At 40.4% G+C, this 20527-nt stretch overlaps 1 protein-coding gene across 13 annotated transcripts in view; it reads left to right on the top strand.

Annotated features, from left to right (window-relative positions):
• The window catches only part of msi2b (musashi RNA-binding protein 2b), a 482764-nt gene that overhangs the window by 151971 nt on the left and 310266 nt on the right, over positions 1–20527 (top strand). For all 13 annotated transcript variants that reach the window (XM_069910893.1, XM_069910894.1, XM_069910898.1 and 10 more), the window contains one exon: positions 9799–9891. In XM_069910893.1, the coding sequence (XP_069766994.1) occupies positions 9799–9891 (93 nt within the window). The remainder of the gene's footprint in view (positions 1–9798; positions 9892–20527) is intronic.

Here is a 20527-nt window from a genome sequence, read left to right as displayed (position 1 = left end):
TAATTTAAATTGGCTCAATACATATCCATTTACTGTTACCTTTGCCAACGGTCCATTATACAATGCTTTAATCCAATTAATATATTTTTCTGGTAGATTGAACCTCTGTAATACTTTAAATAAATTGTTCCACTCTACTCTGTCAAAGGCTTTTTCTGCGTCTAAAGCAAAAACCACTGTTGGTTTCTTATTTCCTTGAACTTCATGAATTAGATTAATAAGTTTACAGACATTATCCGCTGTTCGTCTTTTCTTAATAAATCCAGTTTGATCTTGTTTTACTATTTTTGGTACACAATCGGCCAATCTGTTTGCTAATAATTTCGCTATTATCTTGTAATCTGAGTTAAGTAGAGATATTGGTCTAGATAATGCTGGTGTTAATGGATCCTTCCCAGTCTTTGGTATTACTTTAATTATTGCTGTCTTACATGAGTCTGGCAAGTTTTTTGTTTCTTCTATCTGGTTCATTACTTCCAGGAGAGGGGGAATTAACAACTCTTTAAATGTTTTATAAAATTCTATTAGAAATCCATCCTCTCCTGGTGTTTTATTGTTCGGCAGCTTTTTTAATATATCCTGTACTTCCTCTATTTTAAATGGTTTAATTAGTTTGTTTTGTTCCTCTTGCAATTTCAGCAGTTCGATTTTAGTTAAAAACTCTTCTATTTTAATCATCTTTCCACTTGTTCTCAGTTTGGTATAATTGTTCATAAAATTCCTTAAAGTTTTCATTAATCTCTGTTGGGTTATATGTAATTTGTTTGTCCTTTTTCCTTGATGCCAATACAGTTCTTTTAGCTTGTTCTGTTTTAAGTTGCCAGGCTAATTAATACTTTGTGTGTTTTTTTCTCCCAGTTCGAAATACTTTTGCTTTGTTTTCATAATGTTCTTCTCCACCTTGTATGTTTCTAATGTTTTGTATTTTTTTTGTCCTCCAAATCTCTCTTTTTCATTTTATCATCCCTTTTTACTAGTTCCTTTTCTGTACTTACTATCCAACTGCTCTATTTCCTGATTGTAGTCCTTTTTCATCTTAGTTACCTAGCTTATTATCTGCCCTCTAATGAAGGCTTTCATTTCATCCCAAAATATAAATTTGTCTTTCACTGATTCAGTGTTTATTTCAAAATATGTTTTAATTTGGCATTAAATAAACTCCCTAAGTTCCTGCCTTTTAAGTAGCATGGAGTTTAACCTCCATCTATATGTTCTTGGTGGGATGTCCTCCAGTTCTATTACTAATAATAGGGGTGAATGATCTGATAGTAGTCTAGCTTTATACTCTGTTTTCCAACTCTCCCTTGAATATGGGCTGACAAAAAAAACATATCAATCCTTGAGTATGTTTTGTGCCTACTCGAATAATATGAATATTCCTTCTCTCTTGGGTGTTGCCACCTCCATATACCCATAAGTTTCATTTCCTGCATTGATTTAACCATAAATTTGGCTACTTTATTCTTTTTACTTGTCTTTTGTCCAGTTTTATCCAACATTGGATCCAAATTAAGGTAAAAATCCCCTCCTATCAATATATTTCATTGTGTATCTGCAATCTTCAAAAAAATATCCTGCATACGCTTTTGATCCTCCTTGTTAGGCGCGTATATATTGAGCAAATTCCAAGATTCTGAGTATATATGACACTTTATCATTGCATACCTCCCTGGCGGATCTATTATTTTCTCATCTATTTTGATAGGTACATTTTTGTTAACTAATAAGGCTACACCTCTAACTTTTGAAATATATGATGCTGCCATTACGTATCCTACCCAGTCTCTCTTTAATTTGTTATGTTCCACTTCAGTTAGATGCGTTTCCTGCACAAATGATATATCTATATTTTCTTTTTTCAGTAAATTTAATAGCCTCTTCCTTTTAATTTGGTCATGTATTCCATTAATATTTATAGTCATATAGTTCAACGTGGCCATCTTATATCTTGTTTACACCTCTTTTCTGTTTCTTCATCACCTCCACCCCCCTTTTTCCCATTTTCATCTCTCAGTTTTCCCTTTTTAAACTCAATGTATGACAACACATTTAAAACATAAAATACTCCAACAATTCCCAAACACAATATTACCTTAACCCCAAATGCCCCCCCACCCCCCCACCCACCCATCTCTGAGTTGCCCCTTATCCCTTGCCGGGTAACCACAACTCCTCTTTCCATTTGGATTGCGATCTTGCTCGCAAGCGTCAACTGATTTCACAACCCCCCAGAAAACACATTTTTTTACACATATAACAAAGCTCTCCCTTTTTTCCCCTTCTTTCCTTCCCCTCTCTTTTCCCTCTTTAGTTCTTTACATATACATTGTTTTTACATCTTTATGTATACTTTATCACCGTTCTTCATTCTTATTACATCTATTCATCTCTCCTTCTATCCTGCAAACGTTCTGCGAATTCTCCTCCAGATCCTAAAACAGTCTGTTTTGCTTCCCGGGTATAAATATTTTAAGGATGGCTGGATGTCTTAACATGAAATTATAACCTTTTTTCCATAGAATCGATTTTGCTGTATTAAACTCTTTCCTCTTCTTTAAGAGTTCAAAACTTATGTCTGGGTAAAAAAAATATTTTTTGACCCTTGTATTCCAATGGTTTATTATCTTCTCTAACTCTATTCCTTGCCTGCTCCAATATATTTTTTCTTGTCGTACATCTCAAAAATTTTACTAAGATAGATCTTGGTTTTTGATGTGTCTGTGGTTTCAGAGCTAGTGTTCTGTGTGCCCTTTCTATTTCCATTTCTTCCTGCATTTCTGTCATTTCCAGGACCTTCGGGATCCATTCTTTTATAAATTCCTTCATGTCTGTGACTTATTCATCTTCCTTTAGGCCCACTATTTTTATGTTGTTTCTGCTACTATAATTTTCCAACATATCAATTTTCTGAGATAACAACTCTTCTGTCACTAATTTTTTTGTCACTTTCTTCCAATTTTTCTCTTAAGTCATTTACTTCCATTTCTACAGCCGTTTCCCGCTCTTCCACACTCTCTACTCTTTTCCCTATTTCTGTCATGACCCGTTCTAAACTTTGCATTTTATCTTCTGTTCTTTTCATTTTTCTTTTAATTGCACTAAATTCTAATGACAACCATTCTTTTAATGTTCTCATTTGTTCTTCAACAAAAACTTTATCTATATTCTGTCCATCTGTTTTACCTTCTATTTCTCTGTGAAGATCTTGGCCTTCTTCCTCTTCTGTGTCTGTACCTGTGTTTGTGTCGTTGTCTTCTCTTTATATCTGCGTCTCTTCTGATTCTCCTGATGAAATGCTTGTATCACTTTGTCGGGCCTCTTCTTGCTGGGGCTCTTGTTGTTGATCCTCCCCTCCTCGGCTGCTCATCTGTCGGGCCTCCTGCTGCTGCTCCTCTTGCCGTTCACCTCGTCGACTTTCTTCCTCGCCTGGTTCCTCACTCCCACCCCTGCCGCCTTCCTCATCTTCCAGCTGAGAGGCCTGGTATCGGGAGTCCTTCAGCTGGTCACGCCGTGGTTGCCAGCTCCTCGGCTGAGCCCCCTTCCGTCAGTGTTTCCTTTTACCTTTGATTGCGCACTTTTGTTTGGCTCAGAGAGCCATTTTTGCAGTCCATAGGGGTTGCGACTCCATGGGGCCGGCACCAACCTCGGAGATCGGGCGTTCTTCGCCACCCCGGCTCCCTGTTCCTTCGTGCCGGTAAGGCCTTCTTCTTTCTTTTCCGGTGACTTTTCTTCTTTTTTCCCCGTTGTTTTTATTTTTTCCTTCTTGGGTGCCATCTTCTTTCTCTTCTCTGCAACTTTATCTTCTATTTCTTATACTTTATAGTTGTTAAACTTTGTCATTTCTTGACTTTTTTTTCTGGAGAGTGCTGGTTTTACCCTACCGACCACTACTCCATCATGTGACTCCTCCCCCACCTTGACTGGTTGAGGAAGGAAGGAAACTGCCACCACTGGCTGTAACCCCGATATAGTGCAAGGCAGTGTGACACAGAGAGAACTCGTTGCCTTGCGGAAAAGGCAGTTTAACCATCATTAACAGAAAGGAATTGAAGGATCTACTGATAATGTAATGGGCAGTGTTCAGCACGGAACAAATGGGCTGAATGGGTGATTTCTCTGGCTAAGTTTCATGGCAGCATCTTGATAGGCTGCATGTGGAGAGCATGTTTTCTCTTCCTGGAGAATCTGGACCAAGGGTTTGAAGATGAAGGAAAATATCTTTTCCCGAAGGGTGGCACGTCTTTAAAAGTGCACAACAACTTTAAATTTTTTCAAGAGGCAGATCATCTACCAACTTACTAGTTGGTGAAGTGGGCCAAGAAACCGCTGACTGTTTCTAACTTGTACAGGTTGATTGGGCTCTACAGCAAGGAAGCAGACCCTTCGGCCCAATTTTCATGTGGGCCATGCTGTCCACCTGAGTTAGTTAGTCACATTTGCCTGCATTTGGCCCTATTACATACAATTGACCTTCAGCCCCCCCCCCCCCCCCTCCACCCCAGTACGTTTTGAATGGACGAAACCCATGCAGGCACAGGGAGAAGGTGGAAACTCTTACAGACACGACCGGATTCGAAATCCTGACACTGGTGCTCTAATAGCGTTGTGTTAACTGTGCCACCCAAACTCTTTCCCTTTGAGTTTTGGACTCCCCTATCCTGGGAAACATGTCTGGGAGCATTCACCTTGTCTGTGGCCCTCATGATTCTGTAAACCCTTAACCTCCGATGCTCCGAGGAAAGAAAATTCTCCACCTATCCAGTGTTGTCTTGCAACTCCAGCACATCCTCATGTTGCTTGTCAGCCCACTTTTCCTCACACGAGCTTTAAATAAGTGTTCACATCTGGGCAATTCCTGGGTTAAGTAAGCTTTCAGTTTCTGAGAATTGTCCACATGCTGACTTCTCCATAAATCAGAATCGACAAATTTCTATAGTAATCCGTATCGGATTACTCCACATACTTGGTATAATTCTTTCATTTCATTTAATTAAAAGAATGAAATCATGATTAATGAATCCAGTGAAGTATTTTTCTTATTAATAACTTGAAAAATGTGTTTTTAAAAAAGCATAAATGTGGATTTCCTCAAGTTGGAGGAGCCTCTATTTAATGATCTTTGTGGTTCAGAACTAGTCCAGATGTGGATTACTTGTAGTTGCACAGAGACCATTCTATGATGTCTTTGCACACAGCTCTCCTTAGAATGTTCCCTGGGCCATGTCACTGCTGCTCCTCCAGAGATGGGAAAGTCTACTCTGCAGCTGTTGGAAAATGGGTAATGTTCCAGATTCTTCAACAGGTGATGCGTGAACCAAGAGAGGCTAAGTCCAGAGAAAACTAGTTCACTGAAGGTTGCGTTCAAAACCTTGCTGCCTGCGGAGAAACTTGCCTCCGCCTTCCCTGCACTCTCCACTCCCAGATCTACGTTGGTTTCTGTCCTGACCATCATTCATCCAAAGTCAGCTCTGCCCCTTAGTCTTCATTGTAACAGGCTTCCTGAGCTGACAGGCTTCAGCACCACACTAAGTGAAATGTGCCCTGCAGTGGTCATTGGATCCCTAACACTCCACATCTGTCTCATTTCAATCATGCCCAAAAAGCTCCCTTTGTAAGGGGGAAAACTCCGCAGTTGCTGTAAAATTACCATTTCACAAAAGAAAAAAAAACCCCTCCAAATTCTGGAAGGACACAGGTCTGATGTTATTTGTGAAGAGAAATTGAGTTCGATTAAAATACACGGCTACAAATGCTGTGTTGAAGTTAGAAAATAAAGATTTTCGGGATTGATGCCAAGCATGAGAGGTAGACCCTATCAGGAAGAAGTGATCAAGTTGGGAAACCTTTTCTGGAAAAAATAAGGCAAAATTTGTTCCTGTAAAAGTTTGCAAGGCAGATATGATAATAATGAGAATTTATTGTCCTATACGCAAGTACATTGTACAGATGCAATGAAATTCTTGTGTGTTAAAGCTACACAAGTATGTAAAACCCACACACAAATAATAAGTTTGCATTAACAGTATGCCACGAGAGAGGAAAGGATAATGAATATAAAATGATCAGTTAGTGCAAGAAAAAGGTGTTGTTTCAGTAGTGCAGACAGATCTTTCATGGTCCTGAAATAGATAGGGATATAGGAGGAGTTTCCAAGGACCAAGATGTGAACTGGGAAAGGAAAGATTTTGCATTTATATAGCACTTTTTGTACCTTGTGAGTCTGAAGAAGTTCAAATTTATTATCATCTGACTGTACATATACAACCAGAGAAAACAGAATTTCTTCAGAGCATGACACAAGTACACACACACATCCTACATAATAATCGCACACGTACGTAAAAATTAATATCAAATAAATCTCAGAATTTATTGTCATGAACATGTCGCTGCGTTGCAGCGCAAATATTGCTGTACATCATAATTTCAAAAATAGACAAATAATGCAAGAAGATAAGATAAAGTGAGATTGTGTCTGTGGTTCATTGTCCATTCAGAAATCTCATGGTAGAGGGGAAGAAGCTGGGTGCTCTGGTATCATTTTCCTGTGTGAAGAGGGCATGGCCTGACTAGTGAGGTCCTTTATATGTATAAATATTCTGGAAAGATTTACTCAGTTTCATTAATAGGAAACCCAAAGTGACAGGATACTGTTTTTCAGTCTCACAGCCCAACCTGGCAGTCTTAATTTCCATCGTGATGGTAGTAGATATAATGATCGGTAAGATTATCTTAAGTCATATATAAGCAATGCACCCAGTGAATGGCGTCAATAGAGAAAAGAGATCTGCTGGGGTCTCCCTTTGTCCACGAGGCTACGTTGACACAAAAGCTCCATGGCACTCTTTAAAGAATTCTGGTATCATGGTCGCATTCAGTCTTCCAACAAAGATTCATGCATTCCATTAGATGTGCAGAGCCCTAAATAAGTGTAACAACTATTCATTATTTGGAACTTCGAGCATGGAGCTGAGCTTCTCACTGACGCGAGAGTGAGGATCAGTTTTGAGGCCGATCAGTGTTGTTCTGAGGGCAAGTTAAGATCTTTTTGCTCTTTTATCAATGTCTTTTTTTAATCCTTCACCTGTTTGTGAACGCAGCTGTGTTTGCTCTTGGCACCTGATACATGGGGTTTGTGAATATTTTGGAAAACTTCAAGTAAATTTGCCAGATTGAACCATGCAAAGACTTGCTCTTCCCCTCCATTGTCTTTCTCGCTTGCAGACCTTGGGGAGGCAGCCACAAAGGGTGCCAGCAGGACCAGTTTGGCACAGCTTTCAGCAAAGTGCTAGTTTCCCTCTGTTTCCTTAAATCTTGCCAGCAGCCATATAAGGGTGGAGTAAAAATAAGAGTCCATGTACAGAGATTTTGTGCTCGCATTGAAAGAGAGAATGAACCTTCCAGCACTGAATGGGGACATTCAGTCCATCTTGCATAGGCCAGCGCCTTGCATGTGCTGTACAATAAGTCTATAACTGTCTTTCTCTCACCTCTTTCACTCATTTTTCTTTCTTTTCTCTCTCTTTTTCCCCCCCACCCCCCCAACTTCCCTCTTCCTCTCTAATTTTCACTCCTCTCTCTGGCTCATCTCTCCTCTTCACAAGATAAAGGAACAGAAGTAGACCATTCAGCCCATTGCTTGTACTCTGCAAATCTATCCTGAGCTAAACTATTCTTCCATCTAGTTCCAAGTTCTCGCATCTAGTTCCAAGTTCTGGCCTTTTCTCTTGAGAACAAATCATTCCCAAACTGTAAAAATAGGGAGTCGTTATTCCCCTACTCTCACACTTCGCACTGGTTCCCCACAGGGCTGTGCGTTGAGCCCAATTTTGTTTTCTCTTTATACCTACGACTGTCTCCGAGTATCCCTCTAATACCATCATTAAATTTGCGGATGACACAACTGTGGTCGGGCTCATTTCAAGGGGAGATGAGTCATCCTATAGGGACAAAGTCCACAGACCGTCAGTGTGGTGCTCGGAAAACAATCTGGTATTGAATTCCTTGAAGGGAAAAGAGCTCGTAATGGATTTTTAGGAGGAACAGAATGGCCCCCTAGCTCCATTCTATATTAATGGGGACTCTGTGGAAAGGGTCACAACTTTTAAGTTCCTGGAAGTATGTTTGGTTGAGGATCTTTGTTGGACTACTAATACCACAGCGATAGTCAACATCTCCATTTTGTTGAAAAGCGTGCTGGCTTACTACAGTTTGCCAGCTGTTGAGCAGCAGATGAAAGGGATCTTCAGAGGGTTAACAATACTGCCCAGAAGATCATTGGGTGCTCCTTGTCCTCTTTGGAGGATTTATTTTGATCTCACTGTATCGGGAAAGCAGCCAATATCCTTAAGGACTCTACTCGTGCGAGCCGTCATTTATTCGACCTATTGCCCTCGGGTTGACGATACAGGTCCATTAAATCACGAACGAACGGACTTCAGAATAGTTTCTATCCCAGAGCCATTCGAGAATTAAACTTCGCCAATTAGTGTATTTTTTTATTCTTTTGGTTTTTTTTGTTTTTATATCCTCATTTATGTTGAATTTGTGAGTACCACGGGTTGCGTTTTTAATTTCATTGTGCTTTCTTTTGTAACGACGATAAAATACTTACTTGATTAATTCTTTCTTTGGCTTGGCATCGCGGACGAAGATTTATGGAGGGGGTAAATGTCCACGTCAGCTGCAGGCTCGTTTGTGGCTGACAAGTCCGATGCGGGACAGGCAGACACGGTTGCAGGGGAAAATTGGTGGGTTGGGGTTGGGTGTTGGGTTTTTCCTCCTTTGCCTTTAGTCAGTGAGGTGGGCTCTGCGGTCTTCTTCAAAGGAGGTTGCTGCCCGCCGAACTGTGAGGCGCCAAGATGCACGGTTTGAGGCGAGATCAGCCCACTGGCGGTGGTCAATGTGGCAGGCACCAAGAGATTTCTTTAGGCAGTCCTTGTACCTCTTCTTTGGTGCACCTCTGTCACGGTGGCCAGTGGAGAGCTCGCCATATAACACGATACCTAACAAATTCTCCCAATGATCTGGCCTCCACAGCTGAATGTAGCAATGAATTCCATGGCCCTCTGACATTGTTCCTGTCTATGCTGATTTATGAGAGTGTGTATTTCAGTTGGTGTTTGTGGAGGGAAGTTTGGGGGAGCTGTCAGAGGTAAATTTTTTTGTGGTGGGTGCCTGGAATGCTTTGCTGGAGGTGGTGGTGGAGGCTGGCACAATAGGGACAAGCACATGGATGTAAGAAAAATGGAGCATTATGGGTGTGAGGTAGGGAAAAAAATTAATTGTTCTGGACTAGGTTTACATTGTGGGCTGAATGGCCTATGATGTTCTTTATGTTCCCTTTTGAAATCTGTGCTGTGCAGTTTGTATTTTTGATATTTTTTTGGTGTCTTCGCCAGTCATCAACTTTATGTATATTTGTTCTGCATATGTATCACTTGTCTGTATGTGTTTTTACACCAAGGACCAGCGAACAGTTTCGTCAGGTTGTACTAGTGCAATCAGATGACAAATAAACTTGAATAATTAAATATCATTCCTGTTCTTCAGCAGTTGCAGGATATATTCTTTGGTCCATGCAGTTTGAAAATCCATCATGCAAATTTAAAAAGCCTTTTATTTCATTCCCTTTCTGAAGATTTTCTAATTTAACAGTGGATTATAGCTGAGCTTAGACAATGGAGTGCCTGTCCTTCATGACATGTTCCCTGGTTGGGTTATTTGTAGGTTACACAAACTTTTTTTTTTGCAAAAAATTAAAACTTAAACCTTTTTTTTTCTTGTCTTTTTTTTCAGATGGTCACTCGCACAAAGAAAATATTTGTAGGCGGATTATCTGCCAACACTGTAGTCGATGATGTTAAGCAGTACTTTGAGCAGTTTGGCAAGGTAAGAGTGGATTAAGATGCAGCGGAATGTGCAGAATTGAAACAGTGTTAATCCATGAAGAAAGACAAAGATTCCTGTTTTAGGGGTTGGTCCTTCCTCTGAGACTGTGGGTGCAAGGTCTTTGACATGCGTGCTCCATTCTGAACTCCATTCCCAGTTGCTAGAAATCCCTACAATCTGAACTTTTAACAAAAGAGGAACCTATTCAATCAGTCTGACAAGCCATTCGACAAGGTGTGTGGCTGAACGTTGCCTTAATCCTTTGGACCTGCATTTTGAACTTTTCATAATATGCTCTCCGGACTGAGTCCATGGGTAAGCTGGAGTTAGTTGACCTGTTCAGCACCGATACTACATTATATCTGGCCATTCACTTTCCTGTTCATACCCTACATATTCCAACAACAATTTTTAATGTTCTTACCTTTCCTTCCAGTTCTTTTTCTTGTTGTGGGTTTTTTTTAACCCCAACATTTGCAAAGATACACTTTACAGTACGAGCACTGGTATGAACCAGCTGGTAGTTGGGTATAAACCAGGACATGGAGTCCAGAGAGTGAAGCCCATCCATCAATCTTAGCTACATATATGAAAGGTGTAGCTGGCAAAGAAAGACAGTGGGTTTCACAGTGAAACTTGTTAAATTGAGCAATCGTCCTTTTCCTTTTTGTGGGATCAGTCAGGCCTCGGTAACCAGCTCCAGGGAAGAGGTCAATGGTGCATTATTAATGAGAGAGCATTGGGAGGCATTGGAGGTTTTGCTCGAGGAGCACTGTAAATTAGTGATGCAATGTTACCGCTCCCATCCACTTCACCTGCTGTAGCTCCTGAGGATGCCAGTTTCCCTTGAAAAGAAGGAAAGCCTTCCCTCTCTGCAACAAATACTGGAATACCTGCTCCTGACATGGAGACAATCTCCAACCAGAATCATCGACAAATGTTAAGAATAAGAATTAAACTTTGCCGTTCATTCATCAGGGATTAGAAATTGATATAAGACAGAATTCATTTATTCAAGATTGATCGATTTTCTGCTCTCTCTGATGAGTTTGCTTATTTAATGTTGCAGAACAGGTCCTCACTACTCCCTGGTACTTCCATCATTAAATTATCATCCTCCACATGGACCTTTGACCGAAATTTACTGAACAATGAGTGTGAGGTTCGGATCAGTTGTGACCTCAGTGATTGGCAGAGTGATCTCTGGAACCCCAGGGACATGAGGAAGAATGGGCCATCTAATCCAAATCTGGCGGTGTTTCAATTGAATCCCTCACTAATTTAGGGGCTCATTTAGAATCTGGGGGATTTGTTTTCACCCTGGAACGTAGGAAATTGAGGAGAGACTGTATAGATGTTGATGAAACCATGAGGGACATAGATAAGATTAATGGGATTTCCAGGGACTAAAAGTAAGTTTGTGTTAAAAGGGAAAGATTAGTGGGTATACAGAATGAACGACCAGAGGAAGTGGTAACAACAGGTACAATTATGACTCTTTCAGAAACATTCAGACAGGTAATGGATCCCAAGAATATTTTTACTTGGGAATATCTTTGAAAAAGATCTAAAATTGAACTTGGATAAATATCAAGAATTTTTTTGGAAGTATAACAATTATAACGGCAAAGAAATGTATCGCGGTAACATGGAAAACTGAAAATGTGGTATGAGGTGGAGGGCAAAATTATATACCTTTAGAAAAAAATCACATATAGTTTAAGGAATCGAGAAAACTTTTTATAAAATTTGGAAACCCTATGTGGATTTTATGAATAAAATTCCATGCACCTTCTCCACTTTTACCCACCCCTCTCAATTGGAAGCTATAAAAATAATCAATGAATAATAGATATGTAGAAGTAGATATTTTCTTTTGGGAGGAAGGGGGTTGGGGAGAAAAATTATTTTTTGTATCATTGTGTTTTGACACATGATCATTACTATATTACTGAATTATTCCTTTTTGTACTGAGACAAATGATAAATAAAATTTTCCAAAAGGCGCAGCTAATGGATTGGTTTAGAGCAATTAGAACAAGTGCAGGCAAATGGGACTAAGCTGAGGAAGTCGGCGCTCCTACTTCCTCAGGAGTTTGCGGATGTTCAGCATGACATTCGAAACCATGGCAAACTTCTACAGATGTGGAGTGAAAAGTGTGTTGAAAGGCTGCGTCGCAGGGGCACCGATATCTCTGAAAGGAAAGCCCTACAAAAGTTAGCAGAGACAGCCCAGTACATCACAGGCAAAACTCAGCCCACCGTCGAGAAAATCTACACGGAGCGCTGCTGTGGGAGGGCAGCAGCCATTATCAAGGACCCACACTCCTCAGGACAAGCTCTGTTCTCGCTGCTGCCATCAGGAAAGAGGTACAGGTGCCACAAGACTTGCACAACCAGGTTCAGGAACAGCTGCTCCCCCTCCACCATCAGACTCCTCAACACCAAATTCAATCAGGGACTCCTTTAAGGGCTCTTACTTTGCACTTTATATATAATTGAACTGAATTGTTTTTTTGTGTTGTACAGTTTGTTAAGATTTCTTTCTTTGTTTCCTTTTCTCTCTTTTGCAAATGTTTCTTTTTTTTAAAATTTTTTATTTTTCACACCATAAATCACGTTAGCCATGATATACACTTTTTCTTTTTCACACATATACAGTGACTTTTTCTCCCCCCCCCCCTCCTCCCAAGCCACCCCCCCACCCCCCCCTCTCATCCATTTTAGGAATACAATCTAGGTTGCATTAAGCCAGTCAGACAATGTTGTCATTCAACAAAAATACTCTTTTGCAAATGTTTCTTGAGTACAATTTTTTGTACTACCATTAAGTAGAAATTCTGCCTGGCCTGCAGGGAAAGGAGTCTCAGGGTTCTATGCAATGCCATTTCATTATATGTACTCTGACAATAAATCTCAACTTTTGCTCGACAACTACGTAGAATGCATGCGTTGGAGAGAAAGGCCTATCTCCATGCTAATAAAGGGATGGTCATTAGCTGCCACCTCACAGGAACATGAGGACCATCGCCTTCCCAAGATCGTGTTATATGGCGAGCTATCCACTGGCCACCGTGACAGAGGTGCACCAAAGAAAAGGTACAAGGACTGCCTAAAGAAATCTCTTGGTGCCTGCCACATTGACCACCGCCAGTGGGCTGATAACGCCTCAAACCATGCATCTTGGCGCCTCACAGTTTGGCGGGCAGCAACCTCCTTTGAAGAAGACCGCAGAGCCCACCTCACTGACAAAAGGCAAAGGAGGAAAAACCCATCACCCAACCCCAACCAACCAATTTTCCCCTGCAACCGCTGCAACCGTGTCTGCCTGTCCCGCATCGGACTTGTCAGCCACAAACGAGCCTGCAGCTGATGTGGACTTTTTACCCCCTCCATAAATCTTCGTCCGCGAAGCCAAGCCAAAGAGAGAAAGAGAGACAGGAACATAGAGCCACCTGCTGTTAAAGTCACCCTAAATATCTATTCCCCCCACCAATAAAATGTTTTTTTTTAAACCTTCTGTTGAGGTGCTTCGAAAAGGTTGTTTGTCTGAATAAAACATCAGGAGGTGTCCTTGTAAAAATTAAAATCAAAGATGATTTTGTTACATGTTTAAAATGTGGGTGGAATACTTATTCCACCAAGTGAAGTCGGTGGGAAAATGGACCTTTGGGAATCTGAATAGCGTTTGAATTCACTGTTGATTCAAGAACATGTCCTTGACTGTTGACTTAATGCAATTAACGATCTTTCAGAGCTTATTTGCATAGTTGCTTCACTGAGTAATCCTAATATAGTTTGCATGTAGTGCTTTAGAATTTGAATGGGACATTTTTGTTTCTAAAGATGTTTGATATGAAAGTATTGGTTTCAATGCTGTAGTTGGCACCTGCTGGGCACATAGAGTCAGACTGGAGCAATAATTATCTTTTAGTATATCTAACATTGACTTCCATTCTGCTAACCGTCAAAGGCTTGGCTGCCTACTAACTACCTATTATTGCAGTCATCCTAAATATTTCTGCACCATTGAAGACCTGAGTTACAGAGAGAGGCTGAATAGGTTTGGTCTTTACTCCCTGGAAAGTGGGAGACTGAGGGCAATGGATGCTCACAGTCTTTTTCCCAGGATGGATGGCTCTATAACTAGAGGGCTCAGGTTAAATGGTAGAGTGGAGAGATTTAACAGGGCCCCTTAGAGGCAACTTTTTCACTCAGAAGGTGGCTGTATCTGGATCAAGCTGCTACAGGAGATTGCAAAAGTGTGTTTGGTTTTGATATTCAAAAGATGTTTGGAAGGATGTATGAATACCGTATATGCTGTTGTATAGGATGACCCGAAACTTAAAATTTCATCTTAACATCAGGTTGTCCTATACAAAGAGTAAAATTCTTACCTGGACGACGAAGTTGCCAGCTCAGACCAAATCTCACATATGCCTCGTTAGTTACTTGTGAAGTCTCAGTTTTTTGTACTACCATTAAGTCTCAGTGCTCCTCTGCCAGATCCATACAGCCTTTAAAAGGCCTGTTACAGGAGCTGACAGTGGTTTATTTAAAATATCCAAACAAAATTAAAACCTTTAAATGATGAATTGTTATTAAAATATTGTGATTTGCTTTTTAACAGCATCTATTGGTCAGCGGTAAAGTACCAGATTTGGAGGGTCATCTTATTCAAAGGGTATTGCTTAAAGCCAAAAATTTAAGTTAAAATTCTGGGGTCATCCTATACATGAAATATCCTATACAAAGGGTTTAGAGGAATATGCAGGCAAATAGGACCAGCCCAGCCTATCACCTTGGATGGATGAATTGGGCCAAAGGAGCTGCTCCATGCTATGTTTTTAGAACATGTTACAAGGATTACCTGTTCTCCTTCTTTCTGTCCACCATCAGCCATTTACTCTGTTGCTCCTGAGGAAGAAACGGAATAAAAATCCAATGTGTGGAGACATCCAACAATAGCAAATGTCATCTCTTCAGTGACCTCCTGGGATACAAAGCCAGAACCTTGGGAGTCTGTTGCATTAAGGGTGCCACGGTTGGCATAGTGGTTAGTGCAATGACCTGTGAGGATTTTCTCCCACCCTCTAAAGTTGTACAGGGTTCATATGTTAATTGGTGTAGTTGAGCAGCATGGACTCATGGGCCAGGCTTTTACCGTGCTTTATGTTTAAATTTTTAAAACATTACAAGTTCTCAGTGATCCCTTGAAGTGCCAGGCCATTGACCAGTGGTCATCAACTATGATTCAGGTCCAGTATGAATATGATGTCCCTCCTCTACTCTTTAAATGACTATGATTCATTTATCTTTGTCTTAGCTCAGTGTTTGCTTTAACACATTTTTGTAGTCAACAGGAATGGTGAAAAACTTGAGAAAGTAAATGTTGCAAGGCAAGAGCTAAAGTTGTACTACCATTTGGTATCCCTTTGAAAGAGGCTTAAAAGTCTTTCTGTGCTACCTTTCCATGAAAGTCATCCTTAACTTTCTCCAAGGCCAATTTCTTGTAAAGACTCTTGGGATTCGCGTCAAGACACCCCAAGTGCGGGCGGAGTCACGCGATGGAGTAGTGGCCGGACGGTGAACTCCAGCCCTCTCCAGAAAAGTCGGGAAAAACAAGAGAAAACACAAAGGCACAGAAATAAAAGTTACAGAAAAGTGAGTATAAAGGTGGAAAGAAGATGGCGACAAAAAAAGAAAAGTCGAAAGCAACGGTAAGAAGAGAGGAAGAGAAGACAAAGGAGGAAAAAGGTGAAGGCCTTACCTGTCCGAAGAGGCCCGCTGCGGAGAGAGAAACCCGCTCCCTCAGGTCGGTAAATAATGGACTACAAAAATGGCTCGCAGAGCCGAGTAAAAGTGCGCAACCGCGCATGCGCGAAGCTTCGCGCATGCGCGATGCGAATGAAAAAAAACACACCGACGGGAGGGGGGACCAGCTGGGGAGTCGATCTCCACAGCCGGCAACGACAGCTGCAGAACACCTGCAGCAAGAAGAGACCACAGAAGACAATAGAAACAAGATAGAAGAGGAGGAAAGGGCAACAAAGAAACAACAGATGGTCAACCCAGAGGAAGAAGAAGAGGAAGAGTATGGTGAAATAGAAGAAGAAAAGAGAGGCAAGGTAAAGGATATACTTGCTCTTATTAGAGGATACATGGAATCATTTAAAGAATGGCAAACACAGGAATTTAAGGATTTAAGAAAAAGAATAAACAACACAGAGGAGAAAATAATTAAAATGGAGATGACCTTAACAGAAATGGGAAAGAAAATGGACAAGATGGAAGAGCGGGCAGTAGCAGCAGAAATGGAGGTAGAAGACTTAAAAAAGAAATTGGAGAAATCTAATAAAAAAACTAAAGAGACACAAGAACTACTAGCTCAAAAAATAGATACAATGGAAAACCATAACAGAAGAAATAACATAAAGATAGTAGGCCTTAAGGAAGATGAAGAAGGCAAGAATATGAGGGAGTTTATAAAAGAGTGGATCCCTAAGACCCTAGGATGTCCAGAACTACAGCAAGAATTGGAAATAGAAAGGGCACATAGAGTATTGGCCTCTAAACCACAACCACAACAAAAACCAAGATCTATTGTAGTAAAATTCCTAAGATATACTACAAGAGAAAAGGTACTGGAGAAGACAATGGAAAAAGTAAGAGAGGGCAACAAACCACTGGAGTATAAAGGGCAAAAAATCTTCATTTATCCAGATATAAGTTTTGAACTCCTAAAGAAGAGAAAAGAGTTCAATACAGCAAAGGCGATTTTATGGAAGAAAGGGTATAAATTTATACTAAAGCATCCAGCGGTATTGAAAATATTTATTCCAGGACAACAAAACAGACTATTCTCGGATCCAGAAGAAGCACGAAAATTTGCAGAACAATTACAAAAATAGACTGAGGGAGGAAGACGGGTAATGAGAGTTAAGATGATCACAATTGATATGTATGTGGGTAAAGACAAAAATAGACTGAGGGATGAAGACGGGTAATGAGAGTAAAAATGATCACGATTGATATGTATGCGGGTAAAGAGGTATAAGAGTGAATAGAGACAAGGAGCATACGTGAATGTATCTGTACTTAGAGGAAAATATAGATAGTATAGACAAGAATTAATAAGGGAAGGTAATGGAATAGAGAGAATAAGGAGGGAATTAAAAGAATGACCTTTGTGACATATGAAAAGTGAAATCTTTTCTGGGGGAGGCGGGGTGGGGGGAAATAGCGGTCACTGCAAAATCAGTTGACGCTTGCGAGTGGATTCGCAAATCCAAATGGAGAGGGGAGATGTGGTTGTCCGACAAGGGATAAAGGACAACTCAGGAGGTGAATGGGAGATTGGGAATAAATAAGATAGAAATAGGAGAATAAGGAAAATGTTGGATGTTGTAGGAATGTTGTCTTATAAAGAGTTGAAAATAAGAAAACAGAAATGGAAAAGGAGGAAAGGTAATGATGGAAAAACGGAAAGAGAAGATAAACAAAATATAAAAGGGCTACGCTGAACTATATGTCTTTAAATATTAATGGAATACATAACCAAATTAAAAGGAAGAAACTACCAAATTTAAATGAATAAATGTATTCCATTAGAAAAAATAACATATTGGTTAAGAAATAATATTGAAATATTCGAACAAGTATAGGAGCCTTACATTAAATACAATAGCGAAAACCTACCGGGGACAAACATTACCTAAGTTGATGGAAGGAGAAGGAAAGAAAAGAATGGACTCAGTAGAATTTCTGGTGTAATTTTGTTGAATGACAACATTGTCTGACTGGATTAATGCAACCTAGATTGTATACCTAAAATGGATGAGAGGGGGGGTGGGGGGGTGGTTTGGGAGGAAAGGGGGGGGGGAGAAAAAGTCACTGTATATGTGTGAAAAAGAAATTGTGTATATCATGGCTAATGTGATTTATGGTGTGAAAAATAAAAAAATTAAAAAAAAAAAAAAAAAAAAAAAAGACACCCCAAGTGCTGCTCTGTTCAAATCTCCTTCAGAAAATTGATAGCAAGCTTTATATAATGGCAGTGTGAATTGCCCAGTGTGGTAATGACAATGGGAGGTCCTATTTTCGAGTCTGTTGGGAGCTGACTTATGTTCAGAAGCAACCTTTGCTGGGAAGGCGCAGAATCAACGATTCAACCGGCAGTGTGTGATGGTGTGAGGAGAGTAGGATTGATGTTCCAAAGTTAGCACATCCAGTGGAATCCCTCCCTGGTTGGGTTATTGCTGTTTGAGAACAATTCCAACCAAAACAAGTTGTCTTTAATACAGTGTCCCGAATAGCTTCACAGGAATGTGCTTGATAGGATATTTTCATTGGGTTAAAGAAATGGAACAATAGACTCTCAGTGAGGGAACTGGTACAGTAAAATGCCTGGTATCCTGCACTACGGCAATTAGAAGATGCTGGATGAGTGACTTTTCCAATTGCTTGAGACTATTCAATACATCTGGATGAAGAATAATCAGTTTAAGAGACAAAAATACTTCCATGAATATATAAACCTTAAAGCATTTTACTTTATTTTCAGTCATTCTTTGAAAACATTTAACTGTTGCTGCATCTGCAGGTACCTCCCCCTCCATGAAGCCGTCCTAAAGACGAAAATTTCATTATAGATAATTGCTCCCCTCCAAGTCTTACAAGCAAACTTAATAATATACTAATAAAGACTCTTACTAAAGCAGAGATAAGGAGACACTGTAAGACAGTCACCCCATTTTATTCAAACACAATTTTATTCAAACAACTGCTATGAATGAATCATGTCCAAGGCGATACTCTGGCTGAATATTTGTTTCCATCTTCACCAAAGTTTTATGTGATACTTCAGAGAACATTTACTTTTACAATTTTAAACTTCTATTTATTTTAATTTATTTATTTTTCTCTTTTTTGCCGGTTGCTGTTTGCTTGAATTCCGGATAATGGTTTTTTTTTACTGTACTTGTAAAGCCCAGTGGTAATGTTGCAGCCATACTGGAATGAGCTTGAATTCCTTAGTTCAGGGGTTCTACTGAATTTCCCTCTCTCCCCTCCATCTTTTGTCACTAGATTCCCAACCTGTGCCCATTACAACTCAGCCCCTGGGGCTCCAGGGCCTGCAGGCTGCTAAATAAGAAAAAAATGGCCTGCCTTTTTGTTTTATATATAAAAAAGAGAAGGCAGTCGCATCACTTTGGTTGATTTTTGACTTGGAGCCTGAAACTCCAAAGTGCTCTCCTCCATCAAAATGAGCACTTAAACTCTGAATGACCTGAGATCATGTTTATTTACAACAGTCGGCATTAATCTCCTTAAAAAGCCACAACTGCACTGTGGCAGCAAAATAACGCAGGGCACTGCATGTGTGCGGCAATCTGATTCTTGTAGAGCTGCTTCGTGCGACTCGCAGGAGTTCTGAGGCTCTATCGCGAGGACACTGATCTGTTTATAAAGTGATATACAGTGGCTTGTTTTCAAAAAAAAATTTGGGAGGATCGTAGCAAATGATTGATGTCCTACTTGGGCATAAAGAAATGGAACAAATGCCTGGTCAAAGAAGTTGTTTTTGGGGGAGCCTCAAAAGAAGAAAGGTAAGGTAGTGAGGTTCAGAAGGGAGGGACTTCAGATCTATGGAGTTAACAAGAAAACCTGCAGATGCTGGAGTCTAGTGCAATGCACAAGAAATGCTGGAGAAACCCAGCAGGTCATGCAGCGTCCACAGGAAGTATCTAGAATGGTGAAAATAAGACGCTGGTGATGGAGGGAAAGGAAGTGGAGAATGTATCAGAGGTTCAAAAAAAAAGCCAGCGTGAGTACAAGAGCTTCAGGAATCAAGATTCCTCGATTGTCGTGCATTTATACCTGATAAAATAAAAGTTGTCTGCCCTAATTTGCTATAAAGGGACACAAAAAGGCGCCCACCAATTAGAGAAAGAGAAGTAATGGAGAGCCCTTCGGAGACTCTGTCCGTCGATTGGCCTCCACCGCTCCCGTTACCTCTACAGCCCCACGGATTCCCATCCGCTCTGTCAGTGAACCCGAGCTCCCAGGTCTATAACTCTAATATGATCAGGAAGCTCTCAGTGTCCCAAGGCCCTATGAGAACTCCTCTTGCCATCGTTTATTGTCATGTACTTGAGTACAATGTGCAGATGCACCAAAATTCTTACGTGCTGCAGCCACATAGGATGCACTTACGACAGTAGTGTAGCGGTGCTATAGCGGCACTACAATTCCAGGAGGCTTCAAACCGGCCATGTGCCGTCGGTACGTGATGACGTCAGCGTCTGCCGAGCGCCAGATTCTGGCTTTTAAAAGGTTGTGCGGGTGATGAAGAGTTAATCCATTTGATTGTGTGGTTATTTTATCATGTTCACCGCAATTCCAGTGGCCACTATAGTATAAATTAAATTATTGCAACAGAAAGAGCGGATATAAATATAAAAGGGTAGAAAAATAAATATTCACAGTTGCTGTTAGTGCAAAATAGGTGATGTTTCAATACTGTAGAAAAAACTATAGTCTTGAGGTATTTTATAGCTAGAGGAGTATGAGGAAATTCAAGAGCCTTATAAGGGTTGGGGGAAAAAATTGGTTCTTGAACCTGGGGTGCCAGAAT

The sequence above is a fragment of the Narcine bancroftii genome, chromosome 14 (assembly GCF_036971445.1).
Source record: "Narcine bancroftii isolate sNarBan1 chromosome 14, sNarBan1.hap1, whole genome shotgun sequence".
In the NCBI taxonomy this organism is placed as follows: domain Eukaryota; kingdom Metazoa; phylum Chordata; class Chondrichthyes; order Torpediniformes; family Narcinidae; genus Narcine; species Narcine bancroftii.
The sequence above is the reverse complement of the archived record's forward strand: the minus strand, read 5'-3'. Positions and strand labels throughout refer to the sequence as shown.